The sequence below is a fragment of the Etheostoma spectabile genome, chromosome 19 (genome assembly GCF_008692095.1).
Source record: "Etheostoma spectabile isolate EspeVRDwgs_2016 chromosome 19, UIUC_Espe_1.0, whole genome shotgun sequence".
Lineage (NCBI taxonomy): Eukaryota > Metazoa > Chordata > Actinopteri > Perciformes > Percidae > Etheostoma > Etheostoma spectabile.
This window is the reverse complement of record NC_045751.1, coordinates 7,865,178-7,879,685: the sequence shown is the minus strand read 5'-3', so window position 1 is coordinate 7,879,685 and position 14,508 is coordinate 7,865,178. Positions and strand designations below refer to the sequence as shown.

The 14,508-nt window shown below is 39.6% G+C and overlaps 1 protein-coding gene across 4 annotated transcripts; it reads right to left on the bottom strand.

Moving 5' to 3' along the window:
- Positions 1-300: 300 nt before the first annotated feature.
- LOC116669376 (protein mono-ADP-ribosyltransferase PARP14) lies at positions 301-11,452 on the bottom strand. 4 transcript variants are annotated; one of them, XR_004326765.1, is made up of 16 exons: positions 11,122-11,452; positions 9,682-9,845; positions 7,267-9,369; positions 6,684-6,920; positions 6,330-6,551; positions 6,158-6,224; positions 5,726-5,872; positions 5,535-5,594; positions 4,993-5,169; positions 4,549-4,687; positions 4,373-4,428; positions 2,701-3,387; positions 2,181-2,311; positions 1,918-2,095; positions 1,384-1,757; positions 301-1,215 (listed from the first exon to the last, which is right to left on the bottom strand). XR_004326765.1 is itself a non-coding variant. In XM_032499182.1 (15 exons), the coding sequence occupies exons 1-15, from the start codon at positions 11,294-11,296 to the stop codon at positions 1,477-1,479; spliced, it is 4,824 nt and encodes a 1,607-aa protein (XP_032355073.1). In that variant the 5' UTR covers positions 11,297-11,452; the 3' UTR covers positions 301-1,476. The 4 variants fall into 4 exon arrangements, 3 of the variants coding, with proteins under 3 accessions (XP_032355073.1, XP_032355071.1, XP_032355074.1); XM_032499182.1 differs by having other exon boundaries at positions 301-1,757; positions 4,549-4,683; positions 4,989-5,169; XM_032499180.1 differs by having other exon boundaries at positions 301-1,757.
- Between the last annotated feature and the right edge of the window lie 3,056 nt (positions 11,453-14,508).

Here is a 14,508-nt window from a genome sequence, read left to right as displayed (position 1 = left end):
ATGTACAGACGTTTGCATACACCTTTGGTATACGTAACTGCATGCTTTTTATATTTTCTATACTCCATGATTAGTATTGTTTTTACTCTGTTTTCTAAATTAAAATAATCAGTTATAGGGACCCATTACAGTACTTACTCATTTGCAAAGTTAACCATAGCTTCTTCTGCCTCCATCACACTAGGCTACACATCTGTGTGTGGAATGTGTATATTGTGTTCTCAATTATTCATTAGTCACATGATTACCACCGCTTTTGAATTCCTTTAAATAATAATGTACCATAAAATCATAATCTTACTATTTGCAATCATTTTTATTGAAGATTTTCTTTATATTGTTAAGAAAGGTGTACTCCCTCTAAAATTGTCAATACAGATGTATCAATTGTAATTAAATTGACTCTTGTGGGATGTATTTTTATTCATAACTATTGTGTAAATTATCGGTGGTGGCAAAAAAGACACCCCATCTGTTGCTCCAGTATTGTCTTTAAAAAAAAAAAAAAAAATCAAAGAAATACCTTTACTTCGAAATCTTCCATTACAAAATCTTCTTTGAACAGTCAACAAAATTCTTCCCTTTTCACTTGAAACTCACTTAAAGCAGACTTTTCAGCAATACATTCACTTAGGGGGAGTCCAATATCCAAATAAAGTGTGACCCTTTATTAGTGCAGGTTATTTCACCCATTTGTGTTGAGAAAAAGAAAATCGAGACTTATTCTAATTTTTAAAAGTTAATTGGATGAATAATGCCCAAAACTAGACATTTATTTAAATTAATACAAAGAAAAGTAGATAAACACTTCCATATATAAGATAAAGATCAAATAAATAAAAATACTATAACCCTTAAAAGAACAATCTTTGCTAAATCTTTGTTGTTATATCACAGATATGTGTATTTCAAAAGAAAAAAATATAATTTTCAAAAAGTCTCAGATTTTCCCTTCAATAAAAGATCATTTACATGGTTAATGTTATACAACTGCTTGTTCAGCTGAGAATACATATTTTCTATTTGTTGCCACATCTGGTTGTTTTAGTTATACAGTCAAAGCTGTAATTTGCAGGAGGGATGGAGGATACAACCCCCCCAATAATCAAAACTAGCCAGTGCAACCCCCTCAACCCCCCCAAAAAATACTATTATAATTTCCTTCACATAAAGACATTTGCATCATAACTTGATACAGAAAAGGCTCAAACTGTTTCAGAAAAATTAGCCAAAAATGAAGGGTATGACATTCAAAATGTATCTAAACATCTATACCCCCCCCAATGTTAAACCCAAAGTTATGCCCTTGTGTACAGTACTATAAAAGGGCTTCTGTGTTGCTTAGGAAAAAAAAAAAAAATTAACTGAATGTAAAAATGTAAAGCACATTCTAAGCTATCACTATTGTTGTACTATTTAATCAGGATCACTGTGACACCATTGAACAGTGTTGAACCATGACTTATTCAGTTTCACTCATCTGAAGGTGATGAGGTATTCTGGGTAGACCTGGTCATCGTGGAAAATCACAAACATGGTGGGCTGCTGCTGGTTGTTCACCAAACTGTCGAAGCAGTCGGTGGGGTCTGAGCCTCGGGGAGGGGTGGCTTTCATGGAAGAATTACCAACAGTGTAACGGCCGGTAAGGACACGAGCCACATACAGCCGCTTCAGACCAGACGCGTCTGCTGGAGAAAAGCTACTGGCAGAATAATTTGCATCGACAGCAAAGTAAACTCCCTTTCCAAATGCTGTAGCTGTAATAGAATTAGATGAAAAAAGACATGTCAAGTTAAAAGGAGTAGTTCAACACACTATTCACTTTGTTGCAGAGAGGTATAAGAGAAGATTGACACCACTCTCATGAAATTACAGCCAAAAGCCGGTTAGCTTAGCTTGCCATTTAACATTCCTCACCATGTGCTCCTGCGTAGCTCCTGTCAAATCCGTTCTTTTCAATGCAGTTGCATGACTGGTCGGATGTGCCATGGTAAAGAGACTTCTCACCAAGGTCTGCTTGACCATTTTTGTCATTTAAACGCTGTCTAAACACTGAATAGGCATTCCACAGGTAGACGTTTTGCACACGTTCAATCTGAGAAGAGAAAAAAAAATCAATCCATTGCTTATTCTATACTGAAGGTTTTTTAATGCCATGTTAAACGTGTCATCAAACTCACTTTGAGAATGTTGTATTTAGCTGTTTTGAGGAAACCCTTGGCTACGTTCTTATACTCTGGTGAGTTAGGATGCAGTTCAACCTTTTTTAAGACTTCTCCGTTCATAGGTTCCCATTGTGTTGGCAACTCGCCTAAAGTCAAAGTTACACAAATGAATGGTATGTTTTCAACACGAATAGCTGAATGTTAAAGAAATACTTTGCTGATTTGTATCCAGCTCTGTGTCATCTTAGTGTGGGCAATGTGTTTATATAAATGGTGCGTGGCTTCCTTCCATGGCTCCAGCACACAGTGTTCGGAGCAGCCTAGGTCTGCCGAGATCCACCAGATGAAGCGATGCGCATCCAGGGGATTTTGGCTGACCTCCATTTTGCGTTTCGCATTATTCAGCAGATCTGGGCAGATATTCACTGCGGCCTCAGAGGAAAACCAAACACCAATCTGCACACACTACCATGACACAGAGCTGGATTTAAATCCGCAAAATATATCTTAAGTAAAACTACAAAATGTGACATACTTGTTTCAGACTCGTTCCTTTTCAATTTGTATGTGATGCCTGTATCCCAATTTGTGGCTTCTTGGGCCTTCAGGTTTGCGGTCACCTTGCCGTCTGGTGCCATTATATCTACAGACACTTGTTTTCTCATGTGTGCCTCCTCCAGCACATAGTTGTCATGCAGGCTCACCTCTTGCCAGGCTCTATTTATATTCTGAATCGACCACTGGACATCAAGAGCCAACGTCGCTTCTTTTTTATCTTGGATATCTTCGTGAAGTGCTTTTTTGATTGCTTTGTTTACAAGCTCTAAGACGCTCATCACGTCATCTTTAAGGCCTTTCAGCACATAGACTTCTCTACCTGACCCTGAGCGATCACTAGCTGTGTTTCCTGCTCTGATGCCATCTTCAGCACTTTGACGTATCTTGTGCTCCAGGCTTATTCCAAAGACTTTGACTTTTGCCTGCACTGCCTCCAGCTCCATTGCATCAAGCCTGGAAAAATCCTGTCCATCCACCTCTCTCTCTACCAGCTGCTTCTGCAGGATCCCCTCCAGATCTCTTTTGATGATCCTGATGGTGTCTGCACCACAACCAATCACACTCATCACAGCTGGCGGTGGCTTTGAGGAGGTGAAGGCTTTGACTTGAGGTGCTGAAGTTGAGGAACCTCTTAAACACTTCTTAAGCATTTGTTTAGCTTTTTCTAAAAAAGGATTGAGCAAAAAGAGACATCATTACATCAATGAGCCAAGGTATCAATGTTTTCATCTGCCAATCTTACCATTTACCAAAAGATATCAACATGGTGCTAAGTTGCTAAACTATTGCAACATAAACCATTTTTGGATTAATTTATTTTTGCATTTCCTGTGAGGGAATTTGTTGTGCGTGTAATGCTTTATTTAGCAATAGTTTAGTGAAAAAAAGTTGGTTTTGGATTTCCATTGGACCACAAATGGATACAAGTAACTTAGACAATGTTGCACAAGAATTTTCAGAAAGACTTACATATTTTATAACCTTTTCTTCTGTCTTTTGTTTGGACTTTGTCACTTTTATTTTTTGGCTGCTATTCTCTTCACTAAGCCATTTAACAGACAACTTTCTCTGGGACCATAGAGAGTCTAGGGACATGACTACTATATACACAACTCATTATGTGTGAGTAAACTATTCCTTTAGGTTGTATAATTATATTCTCCCCAACACAACTTGTTTTGTATTTTTGGTTACCTCTGGAATTCATAAAGACCTGTTTTTGTAAAATCCTCTAAAGATCACTTGTGTTAAATCTTTTGCTGAGTGTTATCATCATGGGAAATTACAGTTATGTTGCCACAACTTACATGAGGGTTGATATAAGTTACTCTTCAGTTGAGAAACAACTGGAAAACTATTGGATTGATTGCCATTAAAATGGACATTGGTTGAAGTGGCAACAGATATTCAAGGTCCAGAGAGGATGCGTTCCAAAACCTTTGGTCAATCCTTTACATTTAAGACAATGCCATTCTTCAGGTCAAATGTTTTTCATGTATTATATAAAATACATGTGCTAATTAGCCAATGTAAGCATGCTGACAGGCTAAACTAAGATCATAAACCTGGTAACTATTAATAATAATAATAATAATAATAAGGCACAAAGTAAAACATTTTCAAGTCTTATACTGTAAACAAAAGCAAACCTTTCAGGCTGAGGTGCGGCGCAGCGGTTTGTCCAAAGCGGTTCTCCAGCTCTGATCTGCAAAAAATATCACAACACAGGAAGTTTAAAACTATCTATCCTGACTTGTCAAACGATGCAGCCCTTGACAAAACGCTTCCTATGTTTTCAATTGTATGAGTGAGATTTATATCTTACCTGAAAGCCTGGAAGACAGGTTGATGGAGAATGACAATGCGGATGAGTGTGAGGGACTTTGGTTTCAGGTCTGTAATAGCCGAGGTCATGCCATCCAGCATGGCCTTACAAGCTTTGTCAGAGTCCATACCACCCTCACCTGATGTGATAAAAAAAGACAATGATTGTAAATCCACATGGAGATGCCACCAACGACCATTGCTGCAGTGACTGGTAGTAACCTTTTTTGTAATGTGTCAAATTTGTTTTAGTGTATTTTCATACTATCATTAAATAAACATACTATCCTGCTAATATAGGGCAACATAAATGCATCTATAGATGTATGGATCTTCTAATTTCCAGCTGACTAAGTTGTTTTACTGTACTTCATTTACATTATATTGTTTGAAACAAATTTGGTGTCTACCATAATGCACAAGTTCGCATAAACACATTACAAACCAGTATTGATAGCTGGGAAGGCCACCGATCTGAAGCCTTTCCTCTCACACTGCTTCAGTATCTTTTTGCATTTCTTCCGAATCGTCTGAGGGTCACACATAAAACTGGCATGAATGATTTCCTTGCAGCCGAGCGACCCGGGTCCTGTTGTGCACATTAAGTCTGCTGGATCGCCCACTGCCAAAACTATAAAAGCAAATAGGACAACAAAAACATTATGTTGGATTTGTTTACAAGATGTTGGGATGGTTGTTGCAAAACTAAAGCAATTAGATGTAGTTTCTTTTGATTGATATAACAACTTTTACACTAACATTTACACCTAAGCACAAAAACTGTTTGGGATTATTTAAATTTCTTGTTCTTTTTCTGGTGTTTCGATTCAGTTTTTTTATGGACAAATAAAAAAAAATTGCAATAAACAGGTCAAGGTCCAGGTCAAGGTTTACCTGTGTTGTTAGTAGTCATATAGTAAAGACAGTATTGTGCACACGCAAAACTTTTTCAAAGAATTTTTATAGTTTTTTCCCCTTAAGGCTTACCTTGTGCTAACTCTGCTTGGACAGTGGACCCTGCTGCAGTCAGAATGGCTTGGGACACACCTGTGGCGTTTGTGCAAACTGTGTGTTACTGTAGGATTTAAGTTAATATAATGTACACAAAAAGCTTAAAACTAACACCAGTGTACACATATATTTAAATATTAAAAAAACATGTAGAAAATCAATCATACCTGATTGATTGAAGTTGAAGTTGGTTGTGTTGATAATGGCATCAGTGTGCTCCTGGATGATGTTACCGTGAACCATCTGAAGCTTGACTCCCCCCAACATGGCAGTGACCTCATCATTAGTTATGGAGACATGGCGGTAAAAGGAAGCTAACGTCATGTCAAAATAAAAGAAACTACAGTTAGGAGATTAAATGGAAAAAAAAAACTCTAAATAAATACCAATGTTGTCTGTATTTATAACCAGCTAGTAGTTATCTAACATGTTAGCCAGAACTTAAACAGTGTGTAATTTGGTGGTGGTTGGGGGCCTCTGATGTTTTTCAGCCCTGTTGTGGCCTGACAATATTTATTGCAGCTTTAGAGAATTAGTGAATAAGCACTTTATCAAAGTCTTGCTCAACCTGAAATTGAATAGACAATATTCACACTAACCTTGGTCTGGGTTGGCATCGTTGGTGAATCCTTTGAGATGCAAAGTTTTCTGGGCAGACTGGAAGGCCTGTAGTGACAAAGTGAAGGGTTTAATTCCGGTTCCACATGCAAAACAAAATAAATACTGTACTCCTGCTTTTGCTACAAGGCATAGCTACTGCATTTTCTTTACCTTGCTAGACTCTTTGTCATTGGGGTGGATGACCACACGGACCAGGAAATTTCTCGTGACTTTGTTGTGTTCAAATTCACGGACCTCCTCCAGTAAAACCCTGGATGCCACGCTGTGAGGAAAACGTAGGACCGCACCGGTCCCAACCACAGGGAGAGCAACTGAACTAAAGCCTCTGATCTGACAGGAAGCCAAAGTTTTTCTGATGCACTCTCTCAGAACCTGGAAGATTCAATAATTGAGATGGTTACAACTTAAGTCTTAAGAAAGTAGGAAGAACAAAACACAGACACATTTAGGCCAAACCTGGTTGTACAGTCTAGTAAGACATATTCACTGAACATGTGATTTCACCTGGACCGCAGGTCCTTGTTGGTTATTATCCCAGGGAAGCAGGTTGATGAAGAACACTCCTTTGGAATGAAGCGCAGGCAGGCCATCCAACAGGACTATTCCACCAGGTTGTGTTGCTCCTCCTGCTTCCTTATGGAACTTTGCAGTCAGCTGCGGTCCAACAATGTTGGACAAAATGTTTCCAACACGGGTAGAGAGGGGATCATAGCTAACCATAGGGGACACCAGGCCATCCACCTAGAAAAATACAAAAATCCAATTGTATCCAAGTTGACACTGATCATGACCACCATGTTTATCCTGCTCTGTATGCAAACAGACACCAGTACCCAGCAACTACAGCAGATAGTAATAATTTGTATTCATTTAGCGCCTTTTCAAGAAACCCAAGGACACTGTGGCTTAGAAAAAGTTAAAGTTGTCCAGGGAAGTAGCATTTCAGATATCTGGGAGGGTGTTCCAGAGGGATGGGACTGCAACACTAAAGGCTCTGTCTCCGAAGGTACAGAGTCTGGTGTGGGGAATGGAGAGCAGGCCAACATCTGGAATCAAGTTAAAAAGATTATCAGAAAATGTGTCATACCTGCTGGGTCTCGATGGTTCCCTGAATGACCTCTACATGAACACCACCTCCAGGAGCTCCAGCAGTGGCTCCTCCTGCTGTGTCTTGGGCAGAAGCCTCCATCTGGAAGCCCAGACCTCTTGGTGGACTGTTTCCAGTACTTATCCCTTGGAAAAGCCGGTCACACGCTTCTTGCATTGCCCTAACCACCTCTCCTCTGTTATCAATCAAGATAACTCTGCTCAGACTTCTCCCTCCCTGACTGCCAAACTTCTTGACAGCAGTAACAATAGCCTCAGAGCACACAGTAACAGGGACACCGAAAATCCCTGAGCTGATACAGGGAATGGCTATGGACCTGAACTCCATCATCTCTGCTAAATTCAGAGCAGACTGGACAGTTTTTTCCAGTAACACCCCCTCTCTACCACCTGATTTTCCACCTACAGGCCCAACAGCATGCAGTAGTTTCTTGCACTTTAAGTTCCCCCCTGTGGTCACTACCACATCACCTGTGGGGATTTTTCCAGTCTGCTTTACTAGAGCTCTGCTCTCCTTTTGCACCTGAGGGCCACCTGCTTTACTCAGCGCAGCAGCAACCCCTCCAGCGTGTTCCAAATCTTCATTAGCAGCATTCACCAAGGCATCAGCATCCTGTTTGGTGATGTCACCCTGACACACCAGCACCTGGAACCCACCACGGAGGCTGTAGCGGGCAACCGTTGTGTCTCCAGATGCTAAAATCTGTCTAGTAGCATGAGATTGTTCTTGAGGTTGTATGATACACTTCTGAGAGCGAGCAACAGTTAAAATACCCTCTCTTCCATTGGGACTCTCAAAATATCTTCCTGCCCCTGGCAGGTCAATGGTGACTTTATCCTGAACCAGGGAGCCCAGAAATGGACCCAGCCTGTTCCTGACCTCAGTCACTTTGCTGGATGGACCTTCCAGCACCACCATGGGCTCAGAGGAAAATGGAAGAGGATGGAAGATCACCCCTGAATAGTCAAACCCATGCAGCTGCAGCAATCCTGGTAACTCTTGTGCTAACTCTGGGTAAGGAAGACTGACTTGTCCTTCTATGCTTGACTGGTCCAAAATAAACTGTGTGACAGCTTCCTTCAGCTCGTCAACCTGTTTGGCGTGGCCAAGTAACCACACCGAGCCGTCTGAGCCAAACACAACCTCAGCCCTGTATTGCCCTTGGTTCATCTCCTTTGTCTTGGACTTAAGCTTTTCTTGAAGCTCAGACGGCACAGTGGAGCAGTTAGGAACATCAATCTTAACTTCTGCAAATTTTCCATGCAGTTTTTTGGCTGTGTCATTCATTTCATCAGCAGAGAGGGAGAAGATGCGTATCTCTGTGTCTCGTAACTCTACTTCCACCTTGTCACTGAGACCTAAAAATTGACCTAGCGCCCCTGAACTTCCGTAAGCCCTTCGCAAGAAGACCAAGAAATACGCGCTCATGTCAGAAACCATCTTTTCTGACACCCACTTCTCCTGATCGGAAATCCAATTGCCAGCCTTAAGAATCTCCTCTGCGGAACCTTCCAAAACCACCTGACCGGCAGCTCCCTTTGTTACCTTCACTCCTGGACAATCTTGTCCCAAACAGTGCTCGATCTCTCTCCAGAGGAGGCGGAGCTTGGCCTCACCCAGTCGTCGAATGCTGGTTTGCTTCTCACTTGTACCTGACCTGTGCTCTACATTCGTCAACCTGGCGTTCACCTGAGAACGCTCCCCAACAACAACAGCCATCCCAACCTCGCTGTACACCTTCACCTCATCTGTGCTCGGAGGAGAGCTGCCAGATTCAAGCAAAGCTTTAACTTTGTAAGAGTCTGTCTCATAGTGGCACAGGTAGCCATCAAATAATTTGGCTACCTCTGTTTTCCAGTTTCTATCATCACCTGCAGCTCCAGATTGAGCTAAACGCCTGACTGAAACCCTCTCCTCCTCTGGGTAAAGCTGAGCAGAGCAGGCCACAGAGGCTAAATCTTTCTCTAGTTTCTCCCCAGCCTTGGGACATTCCTTAAAGTATCGAAGAAGGTAAGCATCAACTTGTAGTTCATATTCTTCACCACTTGGCAGGCTTGAAGTAAGACTGGACTGTTGGCTCTGCTGAAAGATATACAGTACATAGTATCAAGTTTGCAGTACATGACAACAGTTTTAAAGATGTAATGATGTTCAAATCATAACAGAGTTTAAGACACACAAAATGTGCTGAAATTGCTATTGCTTAACTAACCTTAAAGTATTAATACAAAATCATGTTCAATTGTTTCAAAGCGAACTCAATCTGTGTCTCGTGATGCTTTTAGAATGATTACAACTGTACTTTTTTTTTTCTATAACCAATTGAAATAACATTCTTTGGTGAAGTGTAGTGTGCAACACTCACTTTGTGACACAACTTTGGAAGAAACTGACCTGCGATGAAGTGGAGTCCAGATTTGGGCTAACTGACTTGCTTGTGGTCAAGGTAGTGATGGGAGAGTGGGGGGGAGGTTCTGGGCTGCCTCGCACAGTCAGCACCAGAGGACCACCTGCAATCTCCAACACGTGTTCAGATCTCTGCAAGACTCTTTTCTGAGCTGAGAAAGAATCAAAGACCTTTCTTATTAGGCATTTTGACTTTCAGAACTAGTTTTCAGTTGTGTTGCCCTTCTATCTGCCACCCTCTCTGCCCGATTCTGTATTTATTTAAATAAATACAATGTGATAAATGTTGAATCACGAATTATTTCCTGACTGTGCGTGAAGAACTGACTTATTAGTGACTTTACTGTGGTTGTACTTTATGTTTATTTGTTTTTATTTTTTTCTCAATTGATAGGATGAATGTATAGATTACTGAGTGGTCCTATCAGGAATAAGCCCAGAGACCAAATGGGTTGGGGGCCCCTGGGAAACCTGCTCTGTATAGTGTGCGCTATTTAATTTAAACAGTACCACAGAGATAAACAAAACTACAAAAAGCTGTTAATCAACAAAGTGATGCAAAAGAGGCAAAAATCAACTACAAATTGATCAGAGACACAAAATAACAATGTAAAACAATTAGAGATGCAAAATAGCTACAACAGATGCAAAATGGCATCAGAGTTGCAAAATCACTAAACCACAAAAAGATGCTAAAATTACTACTTTAGATACAAAAGGACAGAAAATTATTAAAAGAAAACATGCATAATAACCACTATAAAGCAGCAAAATGACACTAACTACCACAAAGAAATGTAAAATAACTACAAAAAGGCACAAATGACGGTAAACAATGTAGTGTTGCTGTAGTGGTGTTTTTCTCAGTATTGGTGGGGGGGGGGGCATTTTAAATGTATATGGCCAGGGCCCTGTGTGTCATAATCTATCCTACCTGTGTGCAGATTTACACAACAGCTGTTACAGTATGACTGCCACACCCTCTCCAGTGGAGGTGAACTTATCAGGCCAATCAGTGCGGCAGTGATTGGAATGACTTTTGTTTTTGTAGATTCTATTTGTTTTATGAAACTTCTCACAGCATCGGGGATTATAAAGTTGACACAAATATAAAACATACGGAGTCAGAATGATCTTGTTCTATTTGAGGAGCGTAGACCTCGCAATGTGAAAGTGAAACTAAAATATAACCGATTTTTAAAACTTACACAGTGAATTGGCTTTATGAAAAGGTAAAATCGACAGTCAAAATGTTTGGCTGTGGCTCTGCAAGCAGTACACTTCGGTTCTTATAGCGTATATTGCCAATTTAAAAACTAAAAATTGAATCAACATATTTCAGTGCATGCAAATTTTCACTTTCACTTTCAAAAGGACAACAATAAACTCCAATTAAACAGACATTTTACGTTTAAAATCACATCTTACCTTCTCGCTCTTTAAAGGCGATGCTGTACAAGTTATCATTTATGGTTTTAATCGAGCCGCAGTCTCCACCTCCTGATTTGCGGTAAATATGGAAGTAGTTTTCTAATCTCTTCCGTTGCTCTTTGTCCAGACCGGGGCACTCAAAGAAAACAGCATGCTTGTAAGGCTCCTCCATAGTGATAACACTTGATAGACTTATTACTAATACAAAATATATAGGCTACTGTAGGCCTGATAAAGTAAGAGTGAATAAGCACCGGTCCAACCCTGACATGCCGGTGGTCTTATGTCAAGTGCGGCGTAGGTGCGCCCTCTGGGCTTAAGTATTTATGAAAGACGTCTCAACAAAAAACATCCGTGACTTTCTCAGTAACCTCCTACTTTTCGGGTTTCCCCTATTGACTGAACAAAGCCATAAGGAATCTGGCAGAGCCACTTATCAGTGGTGGAAAATCACATTAACTTAAATACTTCAAAAGTACAGTTTTAATGTAGCCTATTACCTGACTTTAGTATTTCCATTTTCTGTTACTTCAAGGCTCATTGTGATTCACTTACTACAGAGACAACTGAGTTAACGAGTAACTTTAAGTCAAGTGTGTAGGCTACATTAAAAATTTAAAAAAAAAAAAAAAACATTATGCAACACACTACAGATTGAACCAGTGGCCATGAATGCGGTAGTTGTGTTTACTGTCAGATGAGCCACTTATCAAGCCAGGGAAAGATGACATCATGCTTAAGAGTTGGGTTACTTGATATAGCCTTAAAATAAAAAAAAAAAAATAAAAAAAAAAATGTTGCATAAGTCATAAAAGTAATGACAAATATGGTTTTACATATAACCATCAACAGATCCCAACCAAAGAGATTTTCTAAATGCAAGAAGCAAAAGTCATGTTTAATACTCCTCAACACAAAGGAGTGACGTGGATGACAAACTACATCATATCAAGAAAAGGAACAAGTTCTGCAGTCAGGGGTACATGGGCTTCTGATTGGCTGATTTTCCAGCAGCCAGTTTTACCTGCCTGCAGAGGTCGACCTTCGTCACAACATGATTTTATGTTTCATGATTCCCCAATCCAGGCTCCATCTGGGCTCTGTGCAGAGCCGTGGAGTCTCTTCATGTCACACACTGTGGCCAGGTCAGTGTAGTGCTCCCTGCATTATGACTGAGCTTCACTCCAGGTCTTACTCTCATTAATGAAGTGGTACTGGAGCTCACACTCAAAGAAGAAACACTGGCCTAAAAAAAAAAAAAAGGGTCAGTAATGGTTGTAATAGAATAGCAAGAATCTCATTATCAAATGATAGCATGCCCCAATTGTTTTACATATTTATCCATATTAAGATAGTAATTTGGCAGTAGCAAGCAGTATAGCAGATTATGCACGTACCCATCCGAATGAACAGAATCAGACTCCACTGCATCCTCGCTCTGTTAGATGAAACTGAAGTTTTGATGTACAGTGACCCAACAGTTATTCTGACAGCATGTCTCTGGACTGTTTGTCCAGATAAAATAAAAATCCATCACTCCCTCCAGTATACAACGTTTGGTCAATGAGGAAGAGGAATAGGGTATGAACTGTACAAACCATAGTTAAACCTGAACTATATTGCACATCCATAACTGCTTTTTTAAGCCGCCGAGAGTTAGATATTTTAGCAAAATACACATGAATAAAAGTGCAATACAACAACAGAATATGTGTTTCTGTATGGAAGTTTGTAGATGTTCTGGTCAACTACATTGTTAAAGCCAGATCACAACGTTCAGGTAGCTCTGCAATCTGTACAACATATGACACACTGTCATAACAAAAACTCCCCCCCCCCAAAAAAAAAAAAAACCTTTAAAAATGGAAGAACCCTCAGGAAGAGCATAATTATTGTATGATTATCACTAAGGATATAAGAAAATGACAACAAAACGCACTATTAGAACACTACAAAATTAAAACATGACAATGCAAGGTTGCAAAAAAAAAAAAAAAAAAAAAAAAATGAGTGGTGACATTACTTGGACTCTATTCAACATTCTAAAAAAGGACAAATAAAACAAAACAAGCTCTCAATACAACACACACGCTACTTACAGCCACTTGACTGCCGGCATTTGAATAATTTAAACAGATGTTTCATCTCTCTGACACCACTATTGATCGCAAGAAGAAGTCCATATCAGTTATGAGAGAGATCATTTACCTATTACCACCAAAAGAAAAAAGTTGACAATGGACTGGCCAACAAGCATCATTTCAAAATGCTACAGCTACACTGCCATTCAGTTTGGAATCAGCTGTTCTATGGATCATTTTCTTCTTTCTGCTCAACAGAGATGAAAAATGTGGAGTTTAGATTCATAATTTATCATTTTTAGTTCCCAATCCAAAAGAAACAATTAAATTAAAACTTCCATTCAGTCAAAGTGTCCCCACTGTGTTGTATGACAGGAGAGTACTGTCAGAACCAGTCTCCCCAAATGCCTTTTATTTTTTCCTCTTTTTTTATTTCTTTCCAGTCCACAAAAGCGACCCTCCATCTATATAGCAACCCGCCACACAGGAACCTGTTCAAATCTGCACGTTTTGACTCTGACCTTCCAGTTTATTTTCCCAGTGACTTCTGATTTCTTCTTTTCTTATTCAAATGTTGCTCAGAGGAATCTTTCTGCCCTTTGTTTCAGTTTGGTTGAACCAATGTGAAGTATTCTTTTGCCCATGTAACAAATAAATGCCAAACAGACCCTTATTTATTAAATTATGAAATATTAGAATTCAGTTATATGCATATTTCATTAAATTATATTTGGTAAACTGTTGAATAGCAACACAGTAAAAGTGTTCAAACAACAAGACAAAAAAAATGGGCAGTGAAGTTTTTAAGATTTTTTAATGGGGGTTCTTTGAAGCACTTATTACCACGTTATCTTAGAAAACTTTTCTGAAAGTTCCGAGGAATGGGTTTGGAGGAGAGAAACCCATTCATCACACCAGCATGGGCAAATTAACAGCAGGAGGCTATTTTCTGAGAGAATAAAATGTATGAGCTATCAGCTCAATCACTGTAACACATACTTTATGAATAACACAATCTGCACTACCTTCAGTTGAGGAAGCAGAATAATGTTTCATGGCAAATATGCAAACTATGATCAGACCAGCACAAACAATGACTCACACTGAATTTTGTTTTAGCACATGAAAATATCTTATTTGAATAAACACAAATATGCATTGGGTCTGGCCCAAAAACAAACAAAAAAAAAAATCCCCTGTGCAGTATAGGGCAATAGAACCATCCGAGCACATTGTTTCTGTGTGAAGATATATTCTGATGGGCATAATCTTTGTTCTTACAGATTATTTTCATATAGTCACT

What these genes read in the sequence shown, in the direction of transcription:
- LOC116669376 (XM_032499182.1), bottom strand. Translation starts at nt 11,296, where the DNA reads ATGGAGGAGCCTTACAAGCATGCTGTTTTCTTTGAGTGCCCCGGTCTG. An exon ending in CTAAATACAACATTCTCAAA is followed by an intron (nt 2,096 to 2,180) that starts GTGAGTTTGATG and finishes TTCTCTTCTCAG; the next exon opens with ATTGAACGTGTGCAAAACGT. An exon ending in GAGCTACGCAGGAGCACATG is followed by an intron (nt 1,758 to 1,917) that starts GTGAGGAATGTT and finishes ATTCTATTACAG; the next exon opens with CTACAGCATTTGGAAAGGGA.